This window comes from Amaranthus tricolor, chromosome 13, assembly GCF_026212465.1.
Source record: "Amaranthus tricolor cultivar Red isolate AtriRed21 chromosome 13, ASM2621246v1, whole genome shotgun sequence".
NCBI classification, from domain to species: Eukaryota; Viridiplantae; Streptophyta; class Magnoliopsida; order Caryophyllales; family Amaranthaceae; genus Amaranthus; species Amaranthus tricolor.
Window position 1 is genome coordinate 1709368 of NC_080059.1, and position 26870 is coordinate 1736237.

Sequence of the window (26870 nt, forward strand, 5' to 3'; positions counted from 1 at the left end):
ACAATTTCAATTTTTAAAGAAAATCCAACTTTTATTTCTTTTTAGAAAATTATATTATATGGGCTGAGCCGCACGACAATTTGTGTTTAAAATTTAGGTCATGTAAAAGAATAGCTGCTTGTATAATGCACTAACATGGTTATTTGCAGCTTTATTACACCCCCACATATAATCATAAATGAAGATGAAAAGTAGATAGGTATCCCTCACATAAAGATCTCTTATGTAAAAGCATAGTAGGGTACCTTGTGTCCCTCATCTATGCATGGATTAAATAAAAGTATATTATCCATGCATTCATACACTAGGAATATTTAAGAAAATCTAATTTGAGATGACATATTAGTCTCATAATAAAACAATTTTGACTCAAATTATGATTTGAGATTATTAATTGAGATATAAATTAATTTTTTTGTTTATTTCTATCTTAATAAGAATTTTGAAATAAACAACTAGCTTATACTTTAACCAGTAGTCACATCTTTTTAATGAAAAATTTAGGCATGCTTTAGATAAAATGATTCAAAATATTTCTATATCTATATCAATATTTTCAAAATTGCATATTTCATTTAATTTGTTTTATGATAAAATTTATAATAATAATACTTTAATGTACATATTTATCCACTACGTCCCTATCAAAATCTATAGTCCTATTCTGTCCGACTAGGCACTTAGGCAGCATGCGGTTGGGAACTTAAAAATTTCCCGATCCTTAAATTTCGTCACCCTTTTCATTTTATCACCACCCCTCTAAATGAAATTACGAATTTACCCTTGATTTTTAAAAAATTACAATTTTGCCACTCATTTCAAATTTCTTATCTATAATAATAATAATAATAATAATAATAATAATAATAATAATTAATTTTTTATATTCTTAAAAAAAATATAAATAAAATTAATAATAATAACAATAATAATAATAATAATAATAATAATAATAATAATAATAATAACAACAACAATAATAAAATTAAAATTAATAATTAAAAAAAAAAAAAATTGAGTCGCCCAGAATTGGGCGCCTGAACCATGGTTCAGCCGCCCAGAACCGGACGACTGGACCCCGGTTCAGGCGCCCAATTTTGGGCGACTCAATTTTTTTTTTTTTTTTTTGCTTTTTGGAAAATAATAATAATAATACTAATACCAATAATAATAACTTATAGATTAATGTGGCCTATTAGCTCAGTTGGTTAGAGCGTTGTACTAATAACATAAAGGTCATAGGTTTGAGATCTGTACAAGTCATTATTTAATAATTATTAATTTTTTTAAAAATTAATAATTATTAAATAATGACTTGTACAGGTCTCGAACCTGTGACCTATATGTTATTAATACAACACTCTAACCAACTGAACTAATAGGCCACATTAATCTATAAGTTATTATTATTGGTATTAGTATTATTATTATTATTTTCCAAAAAGCAAAAAAAAAAAAAATTTGAGTCGCCCAAAATTGGGCGCCTGAACCGGGGTCTAGTCGCCCGATTCTGGGCGGCTGAACCATGGTTCATGCGCCCAATTCTGGGCGACTCAATTTTTTTTTTTTTAATTATTAATTTTAATTTTATTATTGTTATTATTATTATTATTATTATTATTATTATTATTATTATTATTATTATTATTATTACTGTTATTATTATTAATTTTATTTATATTTTTTTAAGAATATAAAAAGTTAATTATTATTATTATTATTATTATTATTATTATTATTATTATTATTATAAATAAGAAATTTGTAAGGAGTGGCAATTTTGTAATTTCTTAAACTTCAGGGGTAAATACGTAATTTCGTGGGAAGGGGGGTGGCGATAAAATAAAAAGGGTGGCGAAATTTAGTAACTCCCAAAAATTTTACCCCTAGACCAACACCGGATACTCTACCGGTTCACCCTAATATACAAAGCATTCTTTTGTATATTCTATAAATATACTTGCTCTTAATTTCTTGAAAACATTAGTTTTTGAGTCAACTTCATTTGTATGCTTATTGTGAGCTTTGATGATTTGTTAATTAATTCTTATGAACACACGCAATTCTTTCGATAATTTGTTTGCATAAATTGATATGGAAATATATTAGATACTTATTCATTTATAATTTTATTATATATTTACGTTTTTTATAATGTAATTTTATGGTTATTAATACTTGAAAAGTGCAAAAAAGTCAAACATAACTAACATTATAAAACTACAAAAAATGGCATCTTACGTTCACCCTTTAAAAATGCCTCTATTAAACCTTGCCCTTTTAATCCATCTCATTTGAAACTTCAATTGGGATAACTTATTTAATCCTTTTTTTTTTTATTTATTTAGGGTAGGTTAGAGAATTCTTACAGACGAGTGAAGAAAAAAAATAAATTCTTTATTTGATGGTAAACATAAAAATAAAAAAAAAAAAACCCTTCAACCACTTGATTATATTTTTTTTGAAATGACTTTTTAGTTTTAATCATATTTGAACTTATTAGTCTTGATTGGTTCCAATTTTATCTTATCTATTGTGATTGAAATATAGTTTACAAAAGATAACAAAATACACTTATAGTCGTCTTGAATATTTATGGGTACTTTTTACTGAATTTGAAACATACATTATACAAAAGTATAAAGCGGATCAATAGTTCAACTTTTTATAATTAGTAATTGACATTTTAATAAAGATAATAGGAAAAAACAATTAACTTTCCAAAATACTTTAAAAATAATGATTTCTTTTTCAAATGGAGACATGCATTGATATGAAAATATATCAATGATATATAGTCAGAACACTTTACTCATAATTTAAAATTACTATATTACTTCATCTACGAAAATAATAGAAGTCATGAGATGCTACTTTATATTAAGATGATCAATTCTTTTTATTTTTACGAAAATAATGTGTAATCTTTTTCCCTTTTATTTTTATGAAAATCCTTCAAAATTAAATAAATTGCGCCGAATTTTTTTTTATCTTCAAATGTGTATTATTATTTCATTAATTTTTTAGATTTTTACATATTTTTATATATGGTAAAAAGAGTTCCACATTTATCATTTTACTATAATTATTAATGAGAGGTAAATGAGGGAATTATAAATATTATAACAAAATTGATCAAAAGATGATTTAAAAATATTTGAGGTAATGAGGTTAGATGTCTTCCTACCCACCCCAATCATGTAGTCTTCTCTTTTACTCCTAATACTACCCAAAAGAAGTCATGAAAAAAGATGAATATGTTATTTTTATAACTAAAAAATGGTAACAAAATGGAATAAAGAAAGGATATATTACCTCCCATTAGCAAAAGTCTCTTTGATTATATCCAATTGCTTGCTTTCTCTCTTACAATGAAGTCAATTTCATGAATTTGGCTTTGGTACATCTCTTTCAACTTGCAAATAACATTTAATTAAAATACAAACAAGGTGTCATCATAAGTTTCATTTGTCTTCAATTTCACTTGGAAACATCAATTTCTTTTGGTCCCACTTCACATGCTTTCTTTCCCTTATGCTTTGAGTGGTTAATTGATACTTATTACCTTCATTCTATATAATTACACAATATTGCAAATTCTCACATCAAATCATTTTATCATATAATTATTTATTTTTTGACATAGACATTTCTTAATGCTCCATATTTTGGTAATAGTATACAAATGAATAAACAAGTCTAATTTTGTCATAGCATTTATATTAAAACGTTGTTATTTAAAATCAAATAATTTAATAGTTAATTTCTAATTATAAAAAGTTGTTATTTAAAAATTTTATATTAAAACGAATCTATTAAAATTCTATATTAATATGTTTTTTGATGTAGATTGATGAGAAATTGTAGTCAGAATTTGACTTGAAAATTGAAATATTCTAGTTGAAAAGAACATGAAAGAATAGCGAGTAGAAAATAGTATTCTTTTCGTCTTTCTCAATTCGCACCACTTTTTAATTTTAGTTCGTCACAGTGATTTTGCAACATTGTATTATACACTCGTTTTTTTTTTTTTTATTTTTTTTATTTTTTTTACTATTCTCTCTATATAATCACTCATTTATATCATATATATATATATATATATATATATATATATATATATATATATATATATATATATATATATATATATATACTTGTTTTTTATTATTTTCTAACTCAAATTTTTTTTTTCCACTAATTTTTACTTAAAAAAGGCAATGGTGAATACCAAATGAGAGTAACAAATGGAGTATGTATAATCTTAATAAGTACTTTAGGTTTAAGTGGAAGCTCTTTCAACATGGAAAAAGAGGTAAGAGAATCCAAATGATTTTCATAGTGTTGGCCATTAATTGCAAGAAAACTATATTTTCATGGTGCTTCTTGGTTGAACAAATCACAATTGTCTTCGTGTACATAGAACTCCACAAAAAGTGTAAATTTATGAAATTAGAAAGTAAAACTTGTTTCATAAGATGTCTTTATTAAGGTGGACTATATTAACACTATAACAGCATGAGATGGACTACTATGTAATTGTTTACAATAGTAATAATATATCTATTAATTAGTAATGATAATATTTTTTTTGGGTTGTAGCATATGCCGAGAGAAAGAAAATAATTTGCTAAAGGGCATTATAGTAAGCTGAAGAAAAAGAAAAATCTAGCGAGAAAATAACCAGTAATAATAAATTTAATTTGCTAAAGGGCATTATAGTAAGCTGAAGAAAAAGAAAAATCTAGCGAGAAAATAATCAGTAATAATAAATTTTTCGATTTAAAAGACAGACCAAGAAAAGAGAAGTATCTAAGAAGAAGATAATACAATAGTGTTAATGGGGATGTTTTCATGTAATGATCGGACCCATGATGACATAACAAATTCAATCAATGATTGTATTAATAGCTCGGACTACCTTTTAACCATAATTGTATATTTTGGTGCTCATGATGTTTACAAGACTTAACAGTGGATTTAATTTTTAGAGTTTTAGAGTTGAGTGATAGGCAAAGTTACAAATCAAGAGTGGGTTTCATTCTAGAAAATTGATTTTTTTTTTTCCAGAAAAGTTTAACCCACAATTAAGCATTTGTCAAAGGCATTTAATATATTTATTTTTCACATATTTCCTTTGTATATTATAGTTGAAATATCTCAATGGTATTTACTATTCATTATTCAATCCCATTTTACATTTTGTTGCTTTAAGAAAAATATAGTAAAGTGTATATAATTTGATTCATCTTGCGTCACAGTTTTTTTTACAATATTAATTTTTTATATTCTCTTCATTTTCTAATGTTCTTTCCTTTTACTTTTTGCATAGTTTTCAAAGTAAATTTTAATTCTTAACATCTTTAAATACGCATCATAAAAAATTATAAAAAATATATAATAAAAAAGTAGACATTAAGACGAATCTAACAAGATCTCACTTGGATATATTTTATCATCTATATATGTCTTAAAAATCTTAATCAAATATCTCCCTTTAAAATAAAATATTCTAAACTGGAAGAACATTAGGAAACAAAGAGAGTAGTTTTTAGTATTATAGTCCAGTGCCAAAGCCATAACTCGTCGCTCTTGATGCCACGAGTCACTCGTCGCTCCTGATGCCCCGACTCGCCGCATACATTCTGATCTGAGTAATGAAGTCCAGAGACTAAGCGACGAACCGTCCCCAATATTGCCACGACTCGTCGCCAACTCACTGAAGTCACATAATCCAGACAGTAGCAAAGCGACGACTCGTCGCTCCTGATGTCACGAGTCGTCGCTTTATTATTTATCTGTGTATTGAAATCATTCATCACTTTACGTTTAGTATTTTTATTAAGTCATCATTTGTCATGATTTGCATTTTTATTACCATGTCTAGTGAATAGTTTTCTTCTCTAGGGTTAGAGTATAATCCCTAATTCGAAGCGTGAGATATTATTTTATCGATTAATTGTGTGAAATTTGGGTCTATGATTAAACCTATACTTAATGAATCTTAGTTTAAATATCTGTATTAACTTTTTAAATAAAACGGAAGTTTGAGATTATGACTAATTTAGGATTGAGATATATTTAAGTTAAATTCCTACTAGTTTAGCCAATAAAACGGAAGTTTGAGGACTAACACTAGTAAGGTCTTAAACCGATATTAATCAATAGAGCTGAAGCTCGAGATTAATTAGATCATGTTTAATTAACGCCAATGACTCAAACTCATACAATTGTGAGAGTAATTGATCCCTGTGTTAGAATTAGGCGATTCCCGACGCCCTAGAATTCGTCTTACTATTATTATTCTCATACTGATCATTGTCTTAGCTTTAATTTTTAGGTTTATTTGCATTTGTAGTATTAGTTACTCAACCAAACTACTTGTTAATACGTGTCTTGTAGTCATAAGGCAAACAAATTAGTTAACTTGCCTTCTTGTGTTCAACCCGTAGCTACATGTACACCGTGCGCTTGCGGTTATATATATATATATATATATATATATATATATATATATATATATATATATATATATATATATATATATATATATATATAAAATTGTTAATAAAATTCCCAAAATTTACTATTCGAACATTTGAAGTTGGCGGTCCCAATGTGTTTATTATTATGGTATCATATTCCATTAAAGCGATGTCACAAATCGTTAATCGAGATAAAATAAGTTTGGTTTGGGTAAAGAGGAAATCCACTTTTGACCCGATAAGATTAGATTATATTAGAATTCACAGTAGTCTATTATTTTCTGGGATCCAATTATTATAATCCTACTGTTTAAAAAAATATTAAGCATTGATTATGATTATGCCAAGTGCTTATAATCTTTGTTGAAATTGATGGGTGTCAGGTTTCTCAGGGACTTTGAGTATTTTAAATTTAAACATTATTTTGTGGCTTAATCATCTTAAGATATAAAATTGTCACTTATGTTAGAATTATATAAAATTGTCACTTATGTTAGAATTCAATATATGGGCCCAAAGAAAAAAAATTCTCATACAAATTTAAAACAGGTTAAATACTAAAATCAATTGGGATAGTATGAGTGGGTTACTTTTAGATATGGGACAACTTACATGTAAATATTAATGGACATTTTAACACGCCCTCACATGTTTGTTTGTGTCCTTAAAATTTTAAACCACTACAATGGTTATATACCTCATTGGAAATAAATATCCAATTTTAGGTTCTTTTGACCAGTGATAAGATTAAATACTCAGCCAAAAAAGGCCAACCTACAAACCCAAAGGAAGTTCACTAGTAAAATCATTTGGTAGTGGTAGAAGTTACTCCAAATTTTATGAATTGACATATTCTTTTTATCTTTTATAATGCGGGGCAACTCACTTGTAAGTAATAACGAATACTTTAACAACTTAAGAACATTAAATGAGTTATAATTTGATGATCAATAATTTTCATCATAGTTTATTTATTTGATGATTATTAATTTTCATTATAGTGTGTATATATATACACCATAGGTTATATAAACATCATTTTCTTTATATTAATAGTCTATTTATGGAGAGGAGTTTTAGAATAAGAGGTAAAGTATGTGATGTGAGAGTAGTAGACCCCAAAGAGGTGTGAGGGGAGGTTGGTTATGAATAGAAAAAAGGGAACCACTTTCATGGTTTTATCTTTGTCTTTTAGGCCCAACCAACAACACCATTGTCTTTTTACCTTGTGAATTATATTAAGGAATAGATAGGTTAGTGGGTATCATTGGTTATGGAATCATTAGAATAGGAATGCTCCTATGGTATTTCAGTTTTAATTGGTACCATAGTTTTATAGGCATTACATCATTTGGTCAGGGCTTCAACATAAAGCATTTTGAATTTCTAAGGATTATTTTTTGAGTTAAATTGGTGTAGTCAGATCGATAAAATTAATAGGAGTATAGGCGTTATGTCATTTGGGTCAGGACTTCTAAGAATAGCATTTTGGTTAAATGGGTTAAGCTCTATGTCTTTGAGTTTGTCCTATTTAACCTTTTTATATGAGAGTTTTTTGTTAAATGGGGTAAATTTTAAAGAACAGAGACGGTAAGTTTCATTTTTTTATTTCTTTTGATTCTTTCCATCCTTATGGTGTAGGGTATAGAATATCAAAAGTTGCTCATGAAGAATACAGGCAAAGGCTCGGTGAAAGTTGATGGACAAAAACTTGGAAGCAAGGGAGTTTACATTTTTCACTCCTGGCTCATATATTTATGTAGCTACACATATATTTTTGGATTAAGGTTCTGACATTATTATTGTACCGCCACACTTACATTAACATGTAAAATATACCTACTTTGAGGCATAAAGGTGGAAAAATCTCCAGCAAAAAAGTCACAGCTCAATAGTATATCTCCTGGCTGAAATGTTCTAACGAACAAATTGCTAAGTTTCACAAAATTAAAAATAATAAAAAGCTTGTTTTGGGTCCAAGTGCCCCCATTTTGGGCTTCATTTGTCAAAGAAAATCCATAGCTTGGTCAAGCCTAGTTAATGTTTAAAATTTGAAAAAAAAAGATTATTTAACAACTTTATTCCAAAAATAAGCTTCGTAAAAACTTTATTCCCAAAATAAGCGTCCGTACATCTAAACCTAGGTGTAATGTCGCTGTTACTAATAGCGAACTAAAAAAAAAAATTAGAAAAAAAAATTAGTAAAGCCTCAAGTCGCTGTTACTAACATCGACTTAATGTGTTTTATCAGTTACTTCCTCATTCTAACCTACGAGATTAAGAAGTTGCCCAGTCAACCTTAAAGTCGCTTTACTAACAACGACTTGAGACTTTACTAATTTTTTTTTTATTTCGTTGTTAGTAACAGCGACATTACACCAAGCCTAGATTTGGATGTACGGACGCTAATTTTGGGAATAAAGTTTTTACGAAGCTTATTTTTAGAATAAAGTTGTTAAATAATCTTATTTTTTCAAATTTTCGTTAATGTTAGTCCATAATATAGTGAAGTCCAATCTTCGATCATATATCAACGCGTTTTGTCTGTTATTAATTCGTAAAACAGATTTCAGTGACTTGCATTTTCATTACAAATACAACTTCTATAAATACCCTCGAAAATCCAAATAAGGTACGTTTTACGAGTCAAAAGTCTTTACAAGTTTGTCCAAATTTTCTCTAAGCAATATAGATTGAGAATAAATATGTAAATAATATCGATCAATGTATAGTTGTACTATGCAAGTATAGACTTATAGTAGCTAATTCCAACCACAATTTCACATGAAGTCACTTTTGACAATGCAAACAGAACATATATTTGGGTCAAGCTATTGCTAATTTAACATGAATTGGAGTTCATAAGATGGTCTATTACTTGGTAACTTCCGCACATTCATCTGGGGAATGGCCATGGGGATCATTCAGACATAGCAATACACCACAAAATAATGCTCTTTGGCCTTTTCTGTGTTGAATACTTCCATATATACGCTAATTTTTAAAGTTCAATAGTCGATGACAATATGGAATTATGTGTTTGGCATTGATATAGTAGTCAATAATAATAATACCTAACCTCATATTGTTAGGATAGGATTAAGGCTTTAGTATTGTATTGGTTTACAAGCTTTAACTAGATTGTTTAAAAACTACAAAAAAAAAAAAAGCGAAAATAATTTGTATATACAGAATATAGATATGTAGCATTGGCATACAGCAGCGAAAGAATTGGTAGGAAATGGGGAGAAAATTAACCAAAAAATTCAATCCAACAATATTTAGCAATCAAAGGAACTAAAACAAATTGTAATTGTTCAATTACTCAAAGAATGGACCAATTCTTCTATAAAGGAACTTTACATTCCATGTTGATCTGTTGCCTACATAAACTTCAGCATATCAGGATCAAGCAAAAAGATGCGTAAAAACGAGCTACAGCACAATGAAAGAGGGACGAAGAAGAAGCTCATCCCCCTGCATTCTATTTATCACGAAGGTGCCAAAACTCAAACAAAGGGCGCCATTCTTGCAACAGAGCACAATCTCCTTGAAATAATGTCTAAATTTTCAAGAGTGTACATCCAAGTATGGTTCCATGGCACCTAGACATAGGAGTGACTCGACGCCAGATTGGTCTCTCACTTCCTACAGTCAAAACATCAACATCGGACATTGGCTTGATATCCCGATTGCATCGGTCAGGACCAATCACACCTCCAACTACATATATCTCTCCCCCTAATCCAATCATTGCAACCCCGATTCTTTTTCTTACCTCTGATGCTGAAACAATGACCTTTCTTTTACAACTTTCCTGCTTGTAGATAAGGCCATGGCTCATTACGTATAGAGATCCTTTCACTACTGCCATTGGACCCTGAAGCCAATCATGGTCTTCTACCAACCATCCACCAGTCGGCTTCTCAAGGACCTGCGTCATTGAGAGCCCCTTGTGCACCACATGCATTTTTCCTCCAATCACCACTCCCGTGCATGCTGAGTTATGAGTGTAAGGAAGATCGGGAATCGACACCCATGCATCCATCTCAGGATCATAAACTTCAGCCTGAGCAATTGATTTCCTACAGCTAGTGAAACCGCCAGCAACGATAATCTTCCCATCCAAGACACAGCATGCAAACATTGCACGAGCTATTGCCATGGAGGCGCACTGAGCCCACTTCCTCAATACAGGATCATATGACCATACTTCATTGGTTGCGAAGCTCCCATCTTGATCACCGGTCAATGGATCAACCGCTTCACTCCCACCACCAAGAACAAATAGCTTCCCACCAGTGGAGACAGTCCCAAAATGAGCAAGATGCTTAATTTTTGATGGGAGCACAGGGAGTGTGATCCAGATGTCATGAAGTGGATCATACAATTGCCATATGTTATCTGGCTCAAAAGCACAAACACAAAGGAATTCCTCAGTTGAACCGACCTCTTCCCTCGCCATGAAAAGCTCACGGCTTCGAAAGGCATTTCTCCAAGTACGACTTACAAGCTCTAGCTTGGGATGAAGGTAAAATGGAACATGAGCGAGGCACCTTAGGGCAACAGCATCTGGAAGATCTTCAATCAATACAGACATAATAAAGAGCTCACTTCCAGTTCATGCGAAGTTAAATTATGCAAGTTCCAAAACTGGGCAAACCCTCAGACTTCAGCACAACCTGTAATCACAGTAATTGTACCATGCATCACTAATGACATGAAATAAGCAAGCATGCATATTAAGTGAAGATTACAAAAGTTAGTATCACTATCTTATATTCTAACACGGGGCTTAGAGGACACGACCTTGCAATATTATTAACAAACAGCCATCATCTCTTATCAAAGGATGGTGATCCCTATTAAACATTTAACAAGTGGTGAAAGACAACACAGTTGCAGTCAGAAGTCAGAACCAGCATGGAAGTCTTATTCACAGAATCAATAAACTCTATGTATGCAACACGAGATACTGTGCAAATAGCAAAAGGAATGTTATTAGTAAGAGGCTATGCTCAACTAATGATTCACTGTGACAAAAGTTTACCATTGATTATACAAATTCCATTTAAGAAACTCTTTCCAACACATGGGAGAACATCAACCAGTAAAAAGACGGTGAACATGTATGTTAGAAACGTCAATTGATTTTTGATGAGTAGGGCTCATAATCTACACTCTGTAGGAAAATATAGACTACAGTTATAAAGGTCTAACCCTAAAAAAGTTCTTTGATAACTTGTAGAGCTATGAATAAAAATATGACCAAATATCGACAAAAAAATCATGGGTTCCAGTAACAATAATCTGTCAAGAAAAGTCCATATCCCTAAATCCTAATAAACACTATGAAAACGCTAACACAAACTACACATTTCAGAAAACAGCCATAATAAGAGGTATCAGAACCAAATGAACAGTGGCTACATATCTAGGTGATACTGATCTTTGTCTTTATTTTATTCAATCCATTTAATTTTCTGCTTTGAAGTGATGAAACGAGATGCATGCAAAGGAATAGCAACATAAACCATATATTAAAATATTGAGGGAGGGAGGGGGGCGAAAGGTCCCCTTTGCAAAAAAAGGGAAAATTCGCATTCAACTAGCCTTACACAGAGAGTTAGAATGTGATGACTGGAATTGGTGACTTATGGACCACAATGCTCGATCAACAGCAACAATTCCAAAGCCTTGATCCAAGAATATGGGGGTATTTACATAAAACCAAAACGAACCAACTTGAGAATTGATCAAAGAATCAAGTTATTAACAAACGCGATATTCCTCTAATTCATCTTCTTCCCACTCTCATTATAAGAAAGGCACAAACTGCAGTACTATGCGTATGCGTTTATGCCTTAAGATTAAAATAATCCAAACCATCAGGCACCTGGTTGTTCTTACTGTCTACAGAAAAGGCAAAATCCTTTGTACCCCATTTCATATCAATAAAAGGATACTCTATTGTTTCAAAGTAGCATACCATAAAACATCATCCTTCCAAAAGTCACAATTTTACCCATGCACAAACTGCTCATACCATGCCTTCCTAAGGGAAAGCAGTTTGTGCAAACACAAGTCAAGTAGTGGAAAGGAAAGTTTAAACAACTTACATAACTTCAATCAAACTTGGCAACCCAAGGAAAGGTTGGATTAGTTTTTAAAGGCGTGAGACACACCGCAGCCCAAAAGGTTCCTAGAGCCTAGGCGCAAAGAACAAGGAGAAAGGACAAGCTTTTTGAAGGCAACACACACATTTTAGCTCAATAAGCTTATAAAACAATTCTAAAATATATTTATACTTATAATAATATGATATTCATATTATAATTACATTAAAGATCTAAAACATTTGTTATCATTGTGTAAAGCTACTGATATAACGCAAAATACCACAAGTGAGGATCTACATTTACATATTAAAAACACATTGTGTAATTGTTGCGCGTGCCGCGTCTAATTGTTACAAATAATAAGAAAAAAAGAAAAATCCACAAGAGAATAAAATTAAAAAATCTAGAACAAAGAAGACATATTTATTAAAGAAGAAAAAAAAGAAAAAAATTATAAGGAAAAAAACCAATAAAAAGTAATAGCAAGATCAAAGAAAATGAAAACTGAAAGAAGAAAAACCTAGAAAACAAATGTGAACAAGAAATAAAAAAGCATAAGAGAAGAAAAAAGATAAAGAATTTGAAAGAAAAACTGAAAATGATGAAGAATCCAAAATAAAGAAGATACACACACAAAGAAGAAGGTACTTAGTCGTGTGTTGTTGTGTTCTATAAAGTTTTAAACAAGAGCAAATCCTTCTTTTTCCTCATCCCTCTTTGATGACAGCTTTTTTTCCTAATGCTATTTAAAAAGTTAATTGAAAATATTTTCTCCCAATAAAACCAAAAGTGTAAAAAGTGCAAGGCACAATAAAATGCAAAAAATGCAAGAGCAAAAAGGCACACAAAAGTTCGTCCCTTTTGCAATCATTGAGCCCAAACTAACAAAAAGCGATTGTATTTTGTCCTACATTTGAAGCGAATCTAGGCGCACACGAGGCACGCTTTTTAAATTTTAGGGACTAGGATGAGTTATACAAGATTAATTTTGAGACTTTGAAACTCGAATAAGCTCCAAATGATTGTGTACTCTAGGAAAAGCTCTTCTAACATCAGCACTATACTTGTGCCTAAGATTGCTAGTATCGTGAAGCAATTTTTGGTTTACCATAAGTCATTTCTATGAGTTCTAACAATAACACTATGGTGTGGAAGGAGAGTTCCTATGATTATCACCTCAACTATATTCTATTGCATTCTTCTACCAAGTCTTTAGAAGATATACATCAAATCTTTTCAAGTGAACAATCTTAGTTCCACCTCAAGTCCCCAACCAATGAACAAAACAGAGAGCACGAATTTTGAATTAATCCACTACTTGGATTTGGAGAGAGTTAAAAATTCTCATGGATCAAATGATGCCAAATCAAAAAACAATCCCCTTTCAGGTAAAGAAGTTAACAACCATAGAAGCATCTTTTCCAAAGTCCAAAATCAAACCACAGCTCATCCAGACTCCAAAGTCAAAACAAAATTGTTCACTCATAAAAACAAAACAACCATGGTCAACGTAGAAAATCTATAAACTTTCTATCACACTATCTCTCAGCTCATACTTCACGCCAATTTAAAACACTTGCCTGAACCAACCACAAATTGCAAGATTCATAAATGGAGAGAATAGCATATCGACAACACCCTTATTACTAGTACTAGACATCAAAATCACCCTATTTACATGAGCCCCACCATCATTTGCTGCCTCCACCACTCAATTGTTGTGGGAAATCAAAACTCATATTTGCAATGTAAAATCCTCTGTATTTAGAAATTGAACTATTCAAATGTAAAATCCATCAAGCTCAAAATGGTGGGTGACAAGACTCAAGAGAAAAAGAAGAAACGGGTATTGCAGGGATGCTTGAGATGAATTAACATGGGGAAGAGTTGATAACAACGGAGTAGGAAGGATACGGGAATCGATCAAGAGTTAGTATCCTTCTTTGTGATTTATTAAACTAAACATGTCTTCCAACTATATAAGTCTTATTATACACATAAATCTTGTTAATGACTACCTCTCAAAGCTATTCTTCAAGCAAAAACCCCTTAGAGATATCTGTCGCGTCATGGAGAGATAAACTGTTTCTCATCTAACTTTAGCAATCGATGTTTCTTCTTATAAAGAAATTCATAATCTACCAAAACAGATTTAGAATGGTGACAACTTGACTTAGTAGGACCAATCAGCTTGAAGCCTTGTACCGATGAACTATACCATCAAAGATCACATCTTTATAGGGTAAAGCATCCATGCGTGTTATTTAGAGTACTGATAAAGGAACCAACGAGTACAACAAAGCTACATCATCTAAGTGCAACACAAATGGTAAGTTCTTATTTTAAAAATTATTTATAAAAAATAATCAGTAAAATGACAAAGCAGTTCTATGAATAGCTGCCTCAACGAGTAAAACAGATCCAACCACAAAAAACTTGCAATTCTCCTTCACTAACACTTCATGTAGCAAATAGCCAAATATAACACTTCAATAGTTCAAATAATCTTCTTAAATGCTATCAGGGCAATGGTAAAGATCCTATATCCAGTAGTATGTCCTAACTCCTAAGATCTCTTATATCTCAAAATGACCTACAGTCAAAAGAAGGTTAAGAACCTATATGTTTACTTTATGATACGTCAAAACCGGAAAAGACACAAGACTAGACATAAAATTGGATGCTTGATTTCAACCAACATTTTGCACATTCCTCGATTATAAATCAAATTTAATTAATAGTGATCTTGTCAACAATGCACACATAATTCCAATTCTAACTAAAAATTGAAATCAAATCTCTAGACTTCACATTTCAACATGTCCGGATTCTAAACTCCTCCTAAAACGTCATCGTCTATCACTACCAATCCCACAACATCAGAGGGTGAATAATAGGATACCCCATGTCAAAGGTTCTTCAAGTCATAGGGCTCGTTAACTGTCTAGCCACATAAAAAAATTCCAAGCTTCAGTAAAACGCATGATCCTCAAAAAAAAGAAAAAAAAAAACTTTTTTGCTCATGCCTCAGTACAATTTCCAATTACACATAATTCTTGCAATCATAAGACAAACACATAATCCCAATTCTAAATCGAAATTGAAATCAAATCTCTAGACTTCACTTTCACTAAATAAAATGGAGCATCCAAAACTTTTCATCGAACGCATCAATAAGCAATTTCAAGAAACAATTTAGTTACGAATTCCAATCACCAAAACTACAAAACAAACATGCATTGACAATAAAAGAATACATAATACTGAATGATATAATCACAAAACCCTAATTTAAACCGCCAACCAATTCAAAAATTCACAATAAAAGAAAAAGATCCAAAAAAGTATAGAATCAACACAATCATTAAGCAATACATAAACTAAAACAATACAACCTCAATACATCGCAAAAGAAAATAAAATCAGAAACAAACTAACCTGGAATCTTGATTCAAAATGAATCTTGAACTCAATTTCAATCTGAAGGATTCAGAAATGGAAATGTAGAGAGTTTAAAAGAGATTCTTGTTGTTGTAATTAATTGTTTTTTTAAAAAAATTGATTTAGGTGGAAAAAAAGCAGATGAAAAAAATAAGGAGAGAGAAGGAAGAAGGTTAGGGGTTGGGTTGGGTTTGGGTTTATACGGTTCGACGCGGAGAATTGTCGGGAACAAATTTGGGAATTTCTAAAAATTTTCTATATATTTCTATATCATTAAAAAAATTTTAAAAGTTCAATTTTTTGTGTTTTATTTTGTTGATTATATTAAATTTTTACAATATATCAAAAGATAATTTAAATTTTAATATCTATAATTGATTTTTTCACTAGGAGGTGCAAATCGAAATGAAAAACCTTTAACTACTAAGTTAACCTATAAATCTCATAAAAGTGTTATTTTTATATATAAACTCAATGGTTTAGCATAAACATATTAATAATGACTTAGGGGCGGATTTAGCTATGAGCAAAGTTGTCATTTGACAGCATTGTTTAATATGCAATAATCCTTAATATGGAACTAAAGACTTATTTTAATTTTGTTGAAACCAATTTAGTTGTGTAATGATTTAATATAGTGAATTAGTGGTGTGGGGTAGGAATAATATCAAATGTTTTTTTGATAAATATATTAGTTTACCACATCGTGAATGATATAATTGGTACTTATTTTGAATGTAATTTGTTTCAAAATTTGTAAAATAATGACATTATGCGCTGCTTTCTAATTAAGAAAAACTTGAAATGGGTAATTGTATGCCTTGATTAAAACATTGTTGAATGTAATTATTTTATTTAATTATTAATATCATTTGTTTTTATTCTAGATGCTACTGAATAATGTCAATATTTTTATTTAGAATAAAATTAAAACTAAACATATCTCAGAAGAAAAATATTACGAGGAATACTATTTTTATGTTGAGGTATGAAATAATTTATCATTACTACCGTTATTCTTGGACTAAAGTAAAATAATTTATTAAATTATATGTCCTTATTATTTATGTAAAGTTGCACACAATATTTCCTACTAAAATTAAAGTTACAACCCTAAAATCAAATATTGTATTGTTATTCTAAGGAACAAATCGCAATTTTGAAGTACTAGCATCTACAGTTTGTACACCATGTTGTCTCACCGTTGGATCGGAATGAATTGTAAGTGTTTGACCGCTGGATTTCGTAGTTTCTCTTTCTTGTGGGAAAGGATAGAAGGTCCCAAATGAGTTGGAGTTGGGAGGTATCAACATCGAACCCTTCCTTAACAAAGGATGCTAAAGGATAAAAGGAATCATATCTTAGGAAACCTCCCTTTGGGTTGGACTTTGGAGTTTGTATTATCTATTATGGTATTCATTGATATTCATGACTTTTTAAATACGAATATATCAACACTTTTTAGGTAAAAAAAATAGCAAATTTGACGGCAGTATAAGTGTCATTATTTACAGGTCTAATTTATAATTTTAAAGTTGTCATTTTAAAGTTTAAATTGAATATTTTGGACCTTGAAATGGACATTTTAAATCTTGGATTTCACAAATTTTAAACCATTGGAATAGACATTTTAAGTTTTGAAATTGATGTTTTATAGTTGGAGTATGTAAGTAAAATATAAATTAAGGGTTGGAGTTGGGGTTTTAAGAGTTAAAATTGACATTTTAAATGGTGAAATGAGTGTTTTAAAGGTCAAAGCTGATAGCTAAAATAATTAAATTAAGTCTCTGGGGAAGGAAGATTAAGGCTTGGAGCACTGGTTTTAGCGTTAGATTTGACTTTTTAAGTCTTGAAATGGGTGTTATAGGCTTGGATTGGGCAAGTAAAAAAAATTTTTGGTCGCACACGTGAGGCGGCCACATACAAGTTTTTGTGAAATTAAATTTGGATTAATATATTTTTAGCGGTTAGTACTACAAATTTATAACACTAATTCTTAATTGAGGTTGTTTCACTGTGACATAACTTTAATTAGAACAGCTCAAGTTATTTTAAAAAATTGCTTCCTATATAAGTGTAAATTCATTTTTATTGCTTTTTTTTATTTTTAAACTAATGGGCCTTTTGTATAGACCCATCTCACGGTGAGATGGACTTATACAAGAGGGGCTATATAACTAATTACATCAACATGATAAATGAAGGACGTTTAACTTTATTTATTTTATACAATTAATTTAGGATAAATTGTCCTAAATAATCTTACTTTTTACTCTTTCGGTGTAAATAATCTTAACTTTGCATTATTTTTAAGAAAAAATTGTCAATAATAATCCAATTTTTTTTTAATTTTTTCAATAATAATTATAAATATGATTAACTACGAATAACCGAAATATAGAAACTCGAAAGAAATATCCATTGACAAACAAAAATATATTTTATTACACCTCAAAATTTGTATTATACAAAGAAAATCATTCAATCCACTCAAAACAAAATAAATGTGGTACAAAAATATTAAAAGAGCACATGAAAATGATAGGCTTAGAAGCCCACGAAAACAATACCCGACCCGAATCAGAAGCATTAAAAAGCCAGAGCACGCGATGTTACGTATAAGATGGCTAACAACATTGGAATAGCTGTTAATTTTGACATGTTTGCATTTGATGAATCACCTGTCGTTGGGGTTGTTTTGGACCCACCTACATTTTACACAATTTTCATGACTTTAGTAAAAATAAATCTGATCACGTTTTTGATGTAATGTAATATTATAAGGCATTATTTATTAGGTTTAGAGGCCAATTAAATTCATTTAAATAAAGAAGATCACTTAGAAAACTATCTCAAATTAAGATAATGTAATGCAATATTGTAAATTGTAATAGACCATTATATAGGTCCAACATTTCACTTGTGACACGAATGCCTAAACACTATATATACATAAAATATAATATTTTTTCGTTTTATTATATTTGTTACATCTATAATTTTATACAATTTAATATGTTATTTTGATTATTTATATATTGAATTATTAGATAATAATCTAAATATGAAATTATTTGCTATAATTAATTATTTTTAATTATATTTTCTATTATTTATATAATATCTTATTTTTCGAATTGATTGGAAAATAAGTATTATAAAGTAGAATATGTGTACCTGGAGTTGGACTTCCGGTTGGAGATCCTGCTGGAGATAAGGCTGCCAAATTGCCATAAAAAACATATTAGAAGAATTTTTTCACATAAAATTATACTCTTTTGTCTCGATATTACATTCTCATAAATATAATTATCAAATGAACATAAATATTATAATATTCCCTCCGTATGACGTTAGGAATCTTTGTCTTTTGTTTCATGTTTTCATATGGGAATGGGATGTGATCAAAAAGTCAATTTGATTGCTTTTTTCTTTCAAATTTAGTTTTAAAGGTTGTGTTTTAGAGATAAATATTTTATTTTAAATAGTAAAATTTTAATTGTGAAATTATAAATGATTAATTTGAGAATAATATTGAAAAGCAATTTTCAAATTATTAACTTTAGTTATTTTTAAAATAATATATGGTGAAATTAACATAAATTCAAATTTTTCTTTTTTAATTTAGCAAGCATTAAATTGAACCAATAACCAATTTTAACACCCAAAATTTATAATACTAGTATAATATATAAGAGTTTAAATCATATTTTGCAGAAATTTTTATATGAGAATTTATAACACACAGAAAATCAATTTTCACAAGTTTTTAATACTAGTATAATATATTAATTTATTTTTATTTAATTTCAATTGTTGATTTTTCTTTCTTTCTAAAAAAATAAATGAAATATATATATATTTTATGAAATTTTAATTTGTCTAAGGCTTCAAATGTGTTTTTACACTCACATCCTTTCACAATTTCCTTAGTATAGTATATGTGAGGGACCATATGAAAAATTGAACTCAAACATGCATACGTCTATGACTATATAGGTATTTTTATATGTAAATTATATTCTTTTTAACTTATTTTTCTAATGCTATTAAAATTGAAATTGTCAACGTAATTTTATATATTGTTAAAGGAATTCATATACTAAAAACTTAAATCAGTTAAATTATTTAATTTATATATGAAATACGTTTTAATATGATATCGTCTCAAACAAAAATATGTGTTAAATTATTAACTAGTCAAATAGTACTACATACCATTATTACAAATGCTACGAGGAGGAGTTTTAACATTGCAAGCAGCAGGAAGAGTCAAGGCTTGTGTAGCATTAATATTCAACCCAGCAGCCAAAGAGGAACCACCATTAAGAACCTCGCACAAGCACTTGGGCGAGGACCTCACCACGCTGCCTAGCTGGGTGCAGCAGTCGGACGAGGGTGTCGACGAGTTTCCGGTAATGTAATTCAAGCAAGGTGATAAGGTCACCAACACATTGGTACACTCGTTACTAATCCCCGATGAGCTTGGTTGCGCAATTGTTATCGTACACGTTAAGCTTATTGCTAGTACTATGACTATAACATATTTTGGTGTCTCCATCTTGATTTTTTTTTTGTTGGTTTTGCAAAATTGTTTTTGTCAAGAACTAGACACAAGTATAAATATGGTTGTATAATATTGTATGAGAATTATGAAATTTTAAATGGGTATTTAAAAGAATTATGCTTAGAAGGAAAGTAATACAAGTAAAGTTGTTTGTTATAGGTGACCAACTTTTTTTCAAATGTCTTTGTTAAAGGAACTTGGACTGTTGTTTTGTTGCATGACTTTATTTGTTTTTACATTGATTAATTTTAAAGTATATAAAATATTATGGGTATCAACCATCAGCTTAAACTTTTGGTTGAGTTCGTTCTTTGACATGGTATTAAAAGCTAGCGAGGCAAGAGGTCACGGGTTCGAATCTCAACCACCCCTCATTTAAAGTGGAATATTTAGCGCATGTGTGCATCCACACTTCTAGCCCAATGAGCTCTCGTGTGAGAGAGCGTGTTAGAGTATATAACATATCATAGAACCTCAACCATTATTAAGCATTTGGTTGAATTGGTTCTTTGACAATTAATCAAATTACGTGTCTTTATTTTTGTGTCTAGAATAAAAGATGATATCATATATGTTTCTACCAATCTTCCATGCAATAACCTTATTTGTTTGGTCAATAGGATATTTTGTGTTGAATTTGACCTTTAATAGGCATGTACAACTTTTAATAAACATTTATAAATTTCTTTGAATATAATTATGATCTTGATAATTGATTTATTGATTTTATCATTTATTAGTTTGATCTATATATTATCAATACAATAGGTATCTTGTTTATATTTGGCTTGTCTAATTAATTATAAGATTGTTGAGTATAATTTATTATGGTGTTTATAAAAATCTTGTATGAACTTAGTTTACATAAAAAGTGTATGCGCACATATTTTCATTTATAGAATACAATTAAGTGATTTAAGTGTATAAAAAACTTACTCATGATTTTCTAAACAATCCTAACCGGCACGGTGACACCATAATTAATCCTATAATATCTGAAATAATAATGCCTTTATAATTTTTTTTGATGTAAGCATGGAAAAAACACACACACATATATATATATATATATATATATATATATATATATATATATATATATATATATATATATATATATATATATATATATGACAAATAGTAATGAACTAACTTGAAATGTTTACACGGCAGGTTCAAAATGAACTTAAGTTGGAATTGATCAAAATTCAAACAAAGGGGGAGGAATGTTCAATAGAAATTACTAATTATATTCAGGTTTATGAGTTATGTGATTATTTCATGTGACATATGATACATCCAATAATATAAGACAACTCTTCCGAACCAACATGTCATTTAAATTTAAAGTCAAACATGTATTAATATATTTTATTTTGAAGAGAGAAATTTGATTAAGATTTTTAAAACATATATCGATGATAAAATATAACCATGTGAGATCTCGTTAGATTCGTCTTAATGTATATTTTTTTATTATATATTTTTCATAATTTCTTATGATGTGTATTTAGAGATATTAAGGCTTAAAATTTATTTTTAAAAATTATGCAAAAAATAAATGAGAAGAATATTTGGAAACGGAGGGAGTAATCAATCTATTATATATAGTTTCTTTTTTTTTTTTTGATATTTGAATACCTTCAAATAGAAATAATTTCTTAATTTCATTAATTCACAGCTAAAATTTTTTTTTTTACAAACAGCATTTAAGGTAAGATTAATGAGTTTAAGATGGCATATTGATGATGAGTAGTTCGCAAAATTATCGTTTTTACATAGGAGTATTTTTTCGAATTTCTTTAGTTGCACTTTTTTACTTTTCCACTTTCACAAATAAATTTTGATCACAAATGATTTTTAATTTATGGGAAAAAATATAGTTAAATGATTTTTTATTAATTTTGTTCCAATGCCTACTTTTATTAGTATTAATTAGCTTTTCAATGTTTACACTTTAATTAATTGTGAGGATTTATAAAAAGACATCTTTTCTGTCACTATGTAAATAAAGAGTTACATGCAATAAAAAATAATATTTTTGAAAGAAAGACCCTTTTTTTTGCTCAGTACAATAACTTTTTATTCTTATTAAAATAAAAAATAGATATTATTTGTTATCCTTCTTATATTAAATATTATTCTTATTGAATCTTCGTTAATAATATAAGAATGTGATAATGTAACATTTTTTTAATATCATACGCAATAAATAAGTAAGTATAAATAACACCCAATTAACATTCCAACCTATTGGCTATTGCTAATGCATATATCTTATTTCCACAATGGTATGCTAATTTGTATGTTTGGTATGAGTAACAAACACACAAATGTCTACTCTTGATAAGGCAAATTCCATATTTCCTGCATCACCCCATGAAATATACTAACTCGCTCTTACTAATAATTATTCCTATATATTTGGAAAAGGTGTAATTATTAAAATAAATGAAGAATAGTGTATAGCAATTAGCTAGCTAGCTAGCATAAGACCTTTTTATACTACTATGCAATATGCATTTATTTGTTTGAGAACGTAAATCCATATTTGGCTTTGTTAATGTGTACACTCCCCCTTATTCCTTTAATTTTGGTTAATAACTTTTACTCTCTTTTTGAATAATGTTTTACTTGTATTTAATTCCTCTTTTTTATCTTACATATTATCACATCCATATATTCCTCATAATAATAGTTGATCGTTAAACTTTTGCACGTACACTTATATGGTCATATTGTAATGTGAGATATTAGTAGAATAAATCCTTGTCATACTCAATCACTGATAGGTACGTTTAAATGGTAATGTATCGGAATGAAACCGTAAAGAAAATGAAATGATTGAAGTAGAACAAGTGAAACCATTAAACTTATTAAGAGATTATTCTATTAAATTAACGCTAAATTTTCATTACAATTTTCGGACAATAATAGTGATAAAATTTCATTAAGATGATGAAGAATTTCTCCTTATAAATCTTATGTATATAAACTAGGAGTAAAAGATTTTTACAAGAAAATAACACAAAGTAATGAAAGCAGTAATGAACGCAAATGTAGATGAACCGTACAAGCTCATCAAAACAGAAAATTTTCCCCGTCTAAGGAAAATAATTCTAATTTCAAACAATAATAGCAGAAGCACATGAACTGATTATTAGAAGAAAAAGAGTAAAACGATGTGAAAATTTGGTTATGTTTCCATTGGATGTGCTCCCACTCTGAGTAGTTGATTTAGACCCACTTCCTGCAATTATTCATCAATTAGTTATATTATATCTTGTTATATATTGTGATAAAACTAATAAAATTTAGGAGGATAGCGAAAGTAACTAAATTGGTTATAAACTGTAAAAATAAATAAAGGGGACATATTATAATAAAAGGAGTATATATTCAATGTAAGAGGTACATGTGTTTTTTGAGTTTTAGGATTATAAAATATTTACAAAGATGCCACTAGTGTATCTTTTTAGACCAAATAAGTACTCACAATTTAAAAGTTTCAGTTATTTACAAAATGACACAAAATATGCACTAAAAAGCTATATATATATATATATATATATATATATATATATGTATATATATATATATATATATATATATATATATATATATATATATATCCCATTTTCAATTTCACTTTTAAATGGTTTTTACATGATCCTTTTTGTATAAATATAAAAGATGTAGCACTAACCAGTTGAAGGTATGGTTGAAATAGTGGGGGATGTTGGTGAATAAGGAGTAAATGAACCTTCAGGTGTTGAAGCATCAGCATCAGGAGAGTTAATTGGGGAACCAACAGGGGATTCTGCAGGACTTCCTGATGGCTGGTTTACAGCTGCAATACATATACAAATTTAATACAGTCAATTTGAAGTTTTAATATGATACTAGGATTGCAAAAATGTTGGGGAAGTTTTAAATATTAGGTCATGACAATTTGTCACACAATTTTACTATGGCTCACTTGTATGGATACAAGACACTTATGGGTTTGGGCCCACAAACCCATGGATCAAGAGCGTTGACTTGCACATACACTTGGTGAGGTTCATTATTTCTCAAAACCATATGATAGTAGGAGGACTAGCCCACCCAATATATATGCAAGTCCACCACTCACTATTTTATCGATGTGGTATCTTGTCTCACATATTAAGTATTTACAATACTCCCCCTCACATGTGAGCCACATCATACCAGAAACCACCTTCGGCTCTGATATCATTTTAGGTTGTGATAATTCGTTACATAATTTCACTGTTTCCCACTCGTGCGGACACGAGACACCCGTGGGCTCAGGCCTACAAACCCACGAGTCAAGAGCATTGACTTACACATACACTTGGTGAGGTTCATTATTTTCCAAAACCATATGGTAATAAAAGGATTAGCCCATCCATTATATATGCAAGTCTAGTATTCATTATTTTCAATATTTGTAGTAGGCCTAAAATTTCGAAAAACTAAATGAATGATCTTAAAATCTTTGGTTTACTTTTACTCCGCCCTTCTAACGAAATTAAATGGGTTTATGGCTTACCATTGCACCGGCTAGCAGGTGGTGTTTGAACCTTACATGCAGCAGGGAGGGCTAAAGCTTGGGTCTGATTAATAGTGACTCCAAAGTTAGAACCACCACCATTCAGCACTTGGCAAAGGCATTCAGGCTGTGACCCAACCACACTAGACAGCTGTGAGCAGCACGACGCAGACGGTGCAGAAGAGCTTCCTGATATATAGTTCAGGCACGGCGCTAAGCCTACCAGTGCAGAAGTGCACCCTGACTGAGCCAATGCTCCTCCTGATAGCATTGTCATGACTAGCACAATTCCAATAATTGAGGCCATGTTTTTGCTGTTTTGTGTTATAATGACAGAAACAGAATGTCTTGTATTTCTTTTTGGTGGTATCTTTTTGTCTAAGACTTGGAATTTAATGCTGGGAAAAAGTAATGGGTTTAGATTATATAGTGAGGTTTCTTAATAAAAGAGAAGTCAAAAAGTAATGTTATGGATTACCTAATTGTTCTAATTTTGGCATGTTAGTGAACTAACTATTTTCCAGGTGTAAGTTTAGCTATCAACCTGCATCATTATCGAGATACTCGATGTATTCAACTCATAAAAATTATTACTAATTGTTAGAGTATATAATGTATTTTGAGGTCAAAACCATCAGCTTAAGGTTTTGGGTATATTGGTTTATTATTGTTAGAGTATAAGATGTCAGAAGTCAACGTGATAAGAGGTCACAGGTTCAAATCTCTAACTGCCCCTCATTTAAAGTGAAAATTGAGCCCTAAGTATGAGGAGGGCATATGTTGCATTCACAAATCTTGTCCAAAAGGTTCTCGTGAGAGGAGACATATTAGAATATATAATATATTCTAGTGTGAAAACATATTCACATTATATCATATCCGTCGAGCGACAAAATTTTTAAATCTATGAAACTGATACTAACATCATAAGAGTGTAAATAAATTGTGTTTTAGACTATAAAACTGATACTAACATCATAAAAGAGTAAATAAACTGTGTATTAATTTGATTCTAATGTTATCTTATAGTAGTTCCAAATAATATTTGACTGTATGATAACCAAATCATCTCATGATTACATTGTTGTGTACGTTATCATAATTTTTTAATTTTTTACTCTCGGTCATATTAGACTCTTTGATCATCATAATCAGTTGAGTAGTAAAATTGATCAATTTTGATATCAAAAGATTATGAAAATTTTATTTTGGATTAGGACATTTTTGCCTCATGTCCAAATCTAATCTATTGACAGTTGTTTGACTTACAACAATAATAACAATGTTAGAATCTTAATCCAAAAGATTAGGATCAGTTACATAATTAATATATCAGTTCTAATATAATTTTTACAATTGGCATACTAAAAATGTATATCAAACCTGTAGGATATGTTACAATGTTAGAAAGAAGCAAAACTCCATGGAAGGAGGCAGAAGATACCGGAGCAAGAATAATAGAATACTAAGTGTTTGTTATTATTACTCAATGATGAATGATACAACCAGCAATACATATATACAGTGAATGCCTAACAATTTCTAAGAGGAGAGAGAAGTTGTTACAACAGTTTGTTATACTAACTAAGTATTTAACTATAGTAAAGAATAAACTTGCTAGGCTGACCTATGAGAGTCTTGAGTGTCAACACCCCCGCAAACTTGTGGTGACTGAAGTCATACCAAGTTTGGACAGTAAAATC

The 26870-nt window shown here is 29.8% G+C and overlaps 3 protein-coding genes across 3 annotated transcripts; all 3 read right to left on the minus strand.

Annotated features, from left to right (window-relative positions):
* Positions 1-9426: 9426 nt before the first annotated feature.
* LOC130798510 (F-box/kelch-repeat protein SKIP30-like) lies at positions 9427-16235 on the minus strand. The gene is made up of 2 exons (XM_057661532.1): positions 16043-16235; positions 9427-11167 (listed from the first exon to the last, which is right to left on the minus strand). Exon 2 carries the CDS (start codon positions 11083-11085, stop codon positions 10048-10050), a length of 1038 nt encoding a protein of 345 aa, XP_057517515.1. The 5' UTR covers positions 11086-11167; positions 16043-16235; the 3' UTR covers positions 9427-10047.
* Positions 16236-18451: 2216 nt separating this feature from the next.
* Positions 18452-20699, minus strand: LOC130798511 (non-specific lipid transfer protein GPI-anchored 5-like). Its single transcript, XM_057661533.1, has 3 exons — positions 20264-20699; positions 19223-19264; positions 18452-18753 (listed from the first exon to the last, which is right to left on the minus strand). The coding sequence occupies exons 1-3, from the start codon at positions 20604-20606 to the stop codon at positions 18635-18637; spliced, it is 504 nt and encodes a 167-aa protein (XP_057517516.1). The 5' UTR covers positions 20607-20699; the 3' UTR covers positions 18452-18634.
* A 3017-nt stretch (positions 20700-23716) lies between these two features.
* Positions 23717-25495, minus strand: LOC130798512 (non-specific lipid transfer protein GPI-anchored 5-like). Its single transcript, XM_057661534.1, has 3 exons — positions 25168-25495; positions 24319-24462; positions 23717-23862 (listed from the first exon to the last, which is right to left on the minus strand). Exons 1-3 carry the CDS (start codon positions 25472-25474, stop codon positions 23738-23740), a joined length of 576 nt encoding a protein of 191 aa, XP_057517517.1. The 5' UTR covers positions 25475-25495; the 3' UTR covers positions 23717-23737.
* Positions 25496-26870: the final 1375 nt, after the last annotated feature.

Coding starts and splice junctions, on each gene's coding strand:
- LOC130798510 (XM_057661532.1), bottom strand. CDS start 11,085: ATGTCTGTATTGATTGAAGATCTTCCAGATGCTGTTGCCCTAAGGTGC.
- LOC130798512 (XM_057661534.1), bottom strand. CDS start 25,474: ATGGCCTCAATTATTGGAATTGTGCTAGTCATGACAATGCTATCAGGA. Junction 24,463..25,167: donor ACCTGCTAGCCGGTGCAATG/GTAAGCCATAAA, acceptor TATGTATTGCAG/CTGTAAACCAGCCATCAGGA. Junction 23,863..24,318: donor TTCAACCATACCTTCAACTG/GTTAGTGCTACA, acceptor GAATAATTGCAG/GAAGTGGGTCTAAATCAACT.
- LOC130798511 (XM_057661533.1), bottom strand. CDS start 20,606: ATGGAGACACCAAAATATGTTATAGTCATAGTACTAGCAATAAGCTTA. Junction 19,265..20,263: donor TCGTAGCATTTGTAATAATG/GTATGTAGTACT, acceptor GCAATTTGGCAG/CCTTATCTCCAGCAGGATCT. Junction 18,754..19,222: donor AACCGGAAGTCCAACTCCAG/GTACACATATTC, acceptor TGTAAAATGTAG/GTGGGTCCAAAACAACCCCA.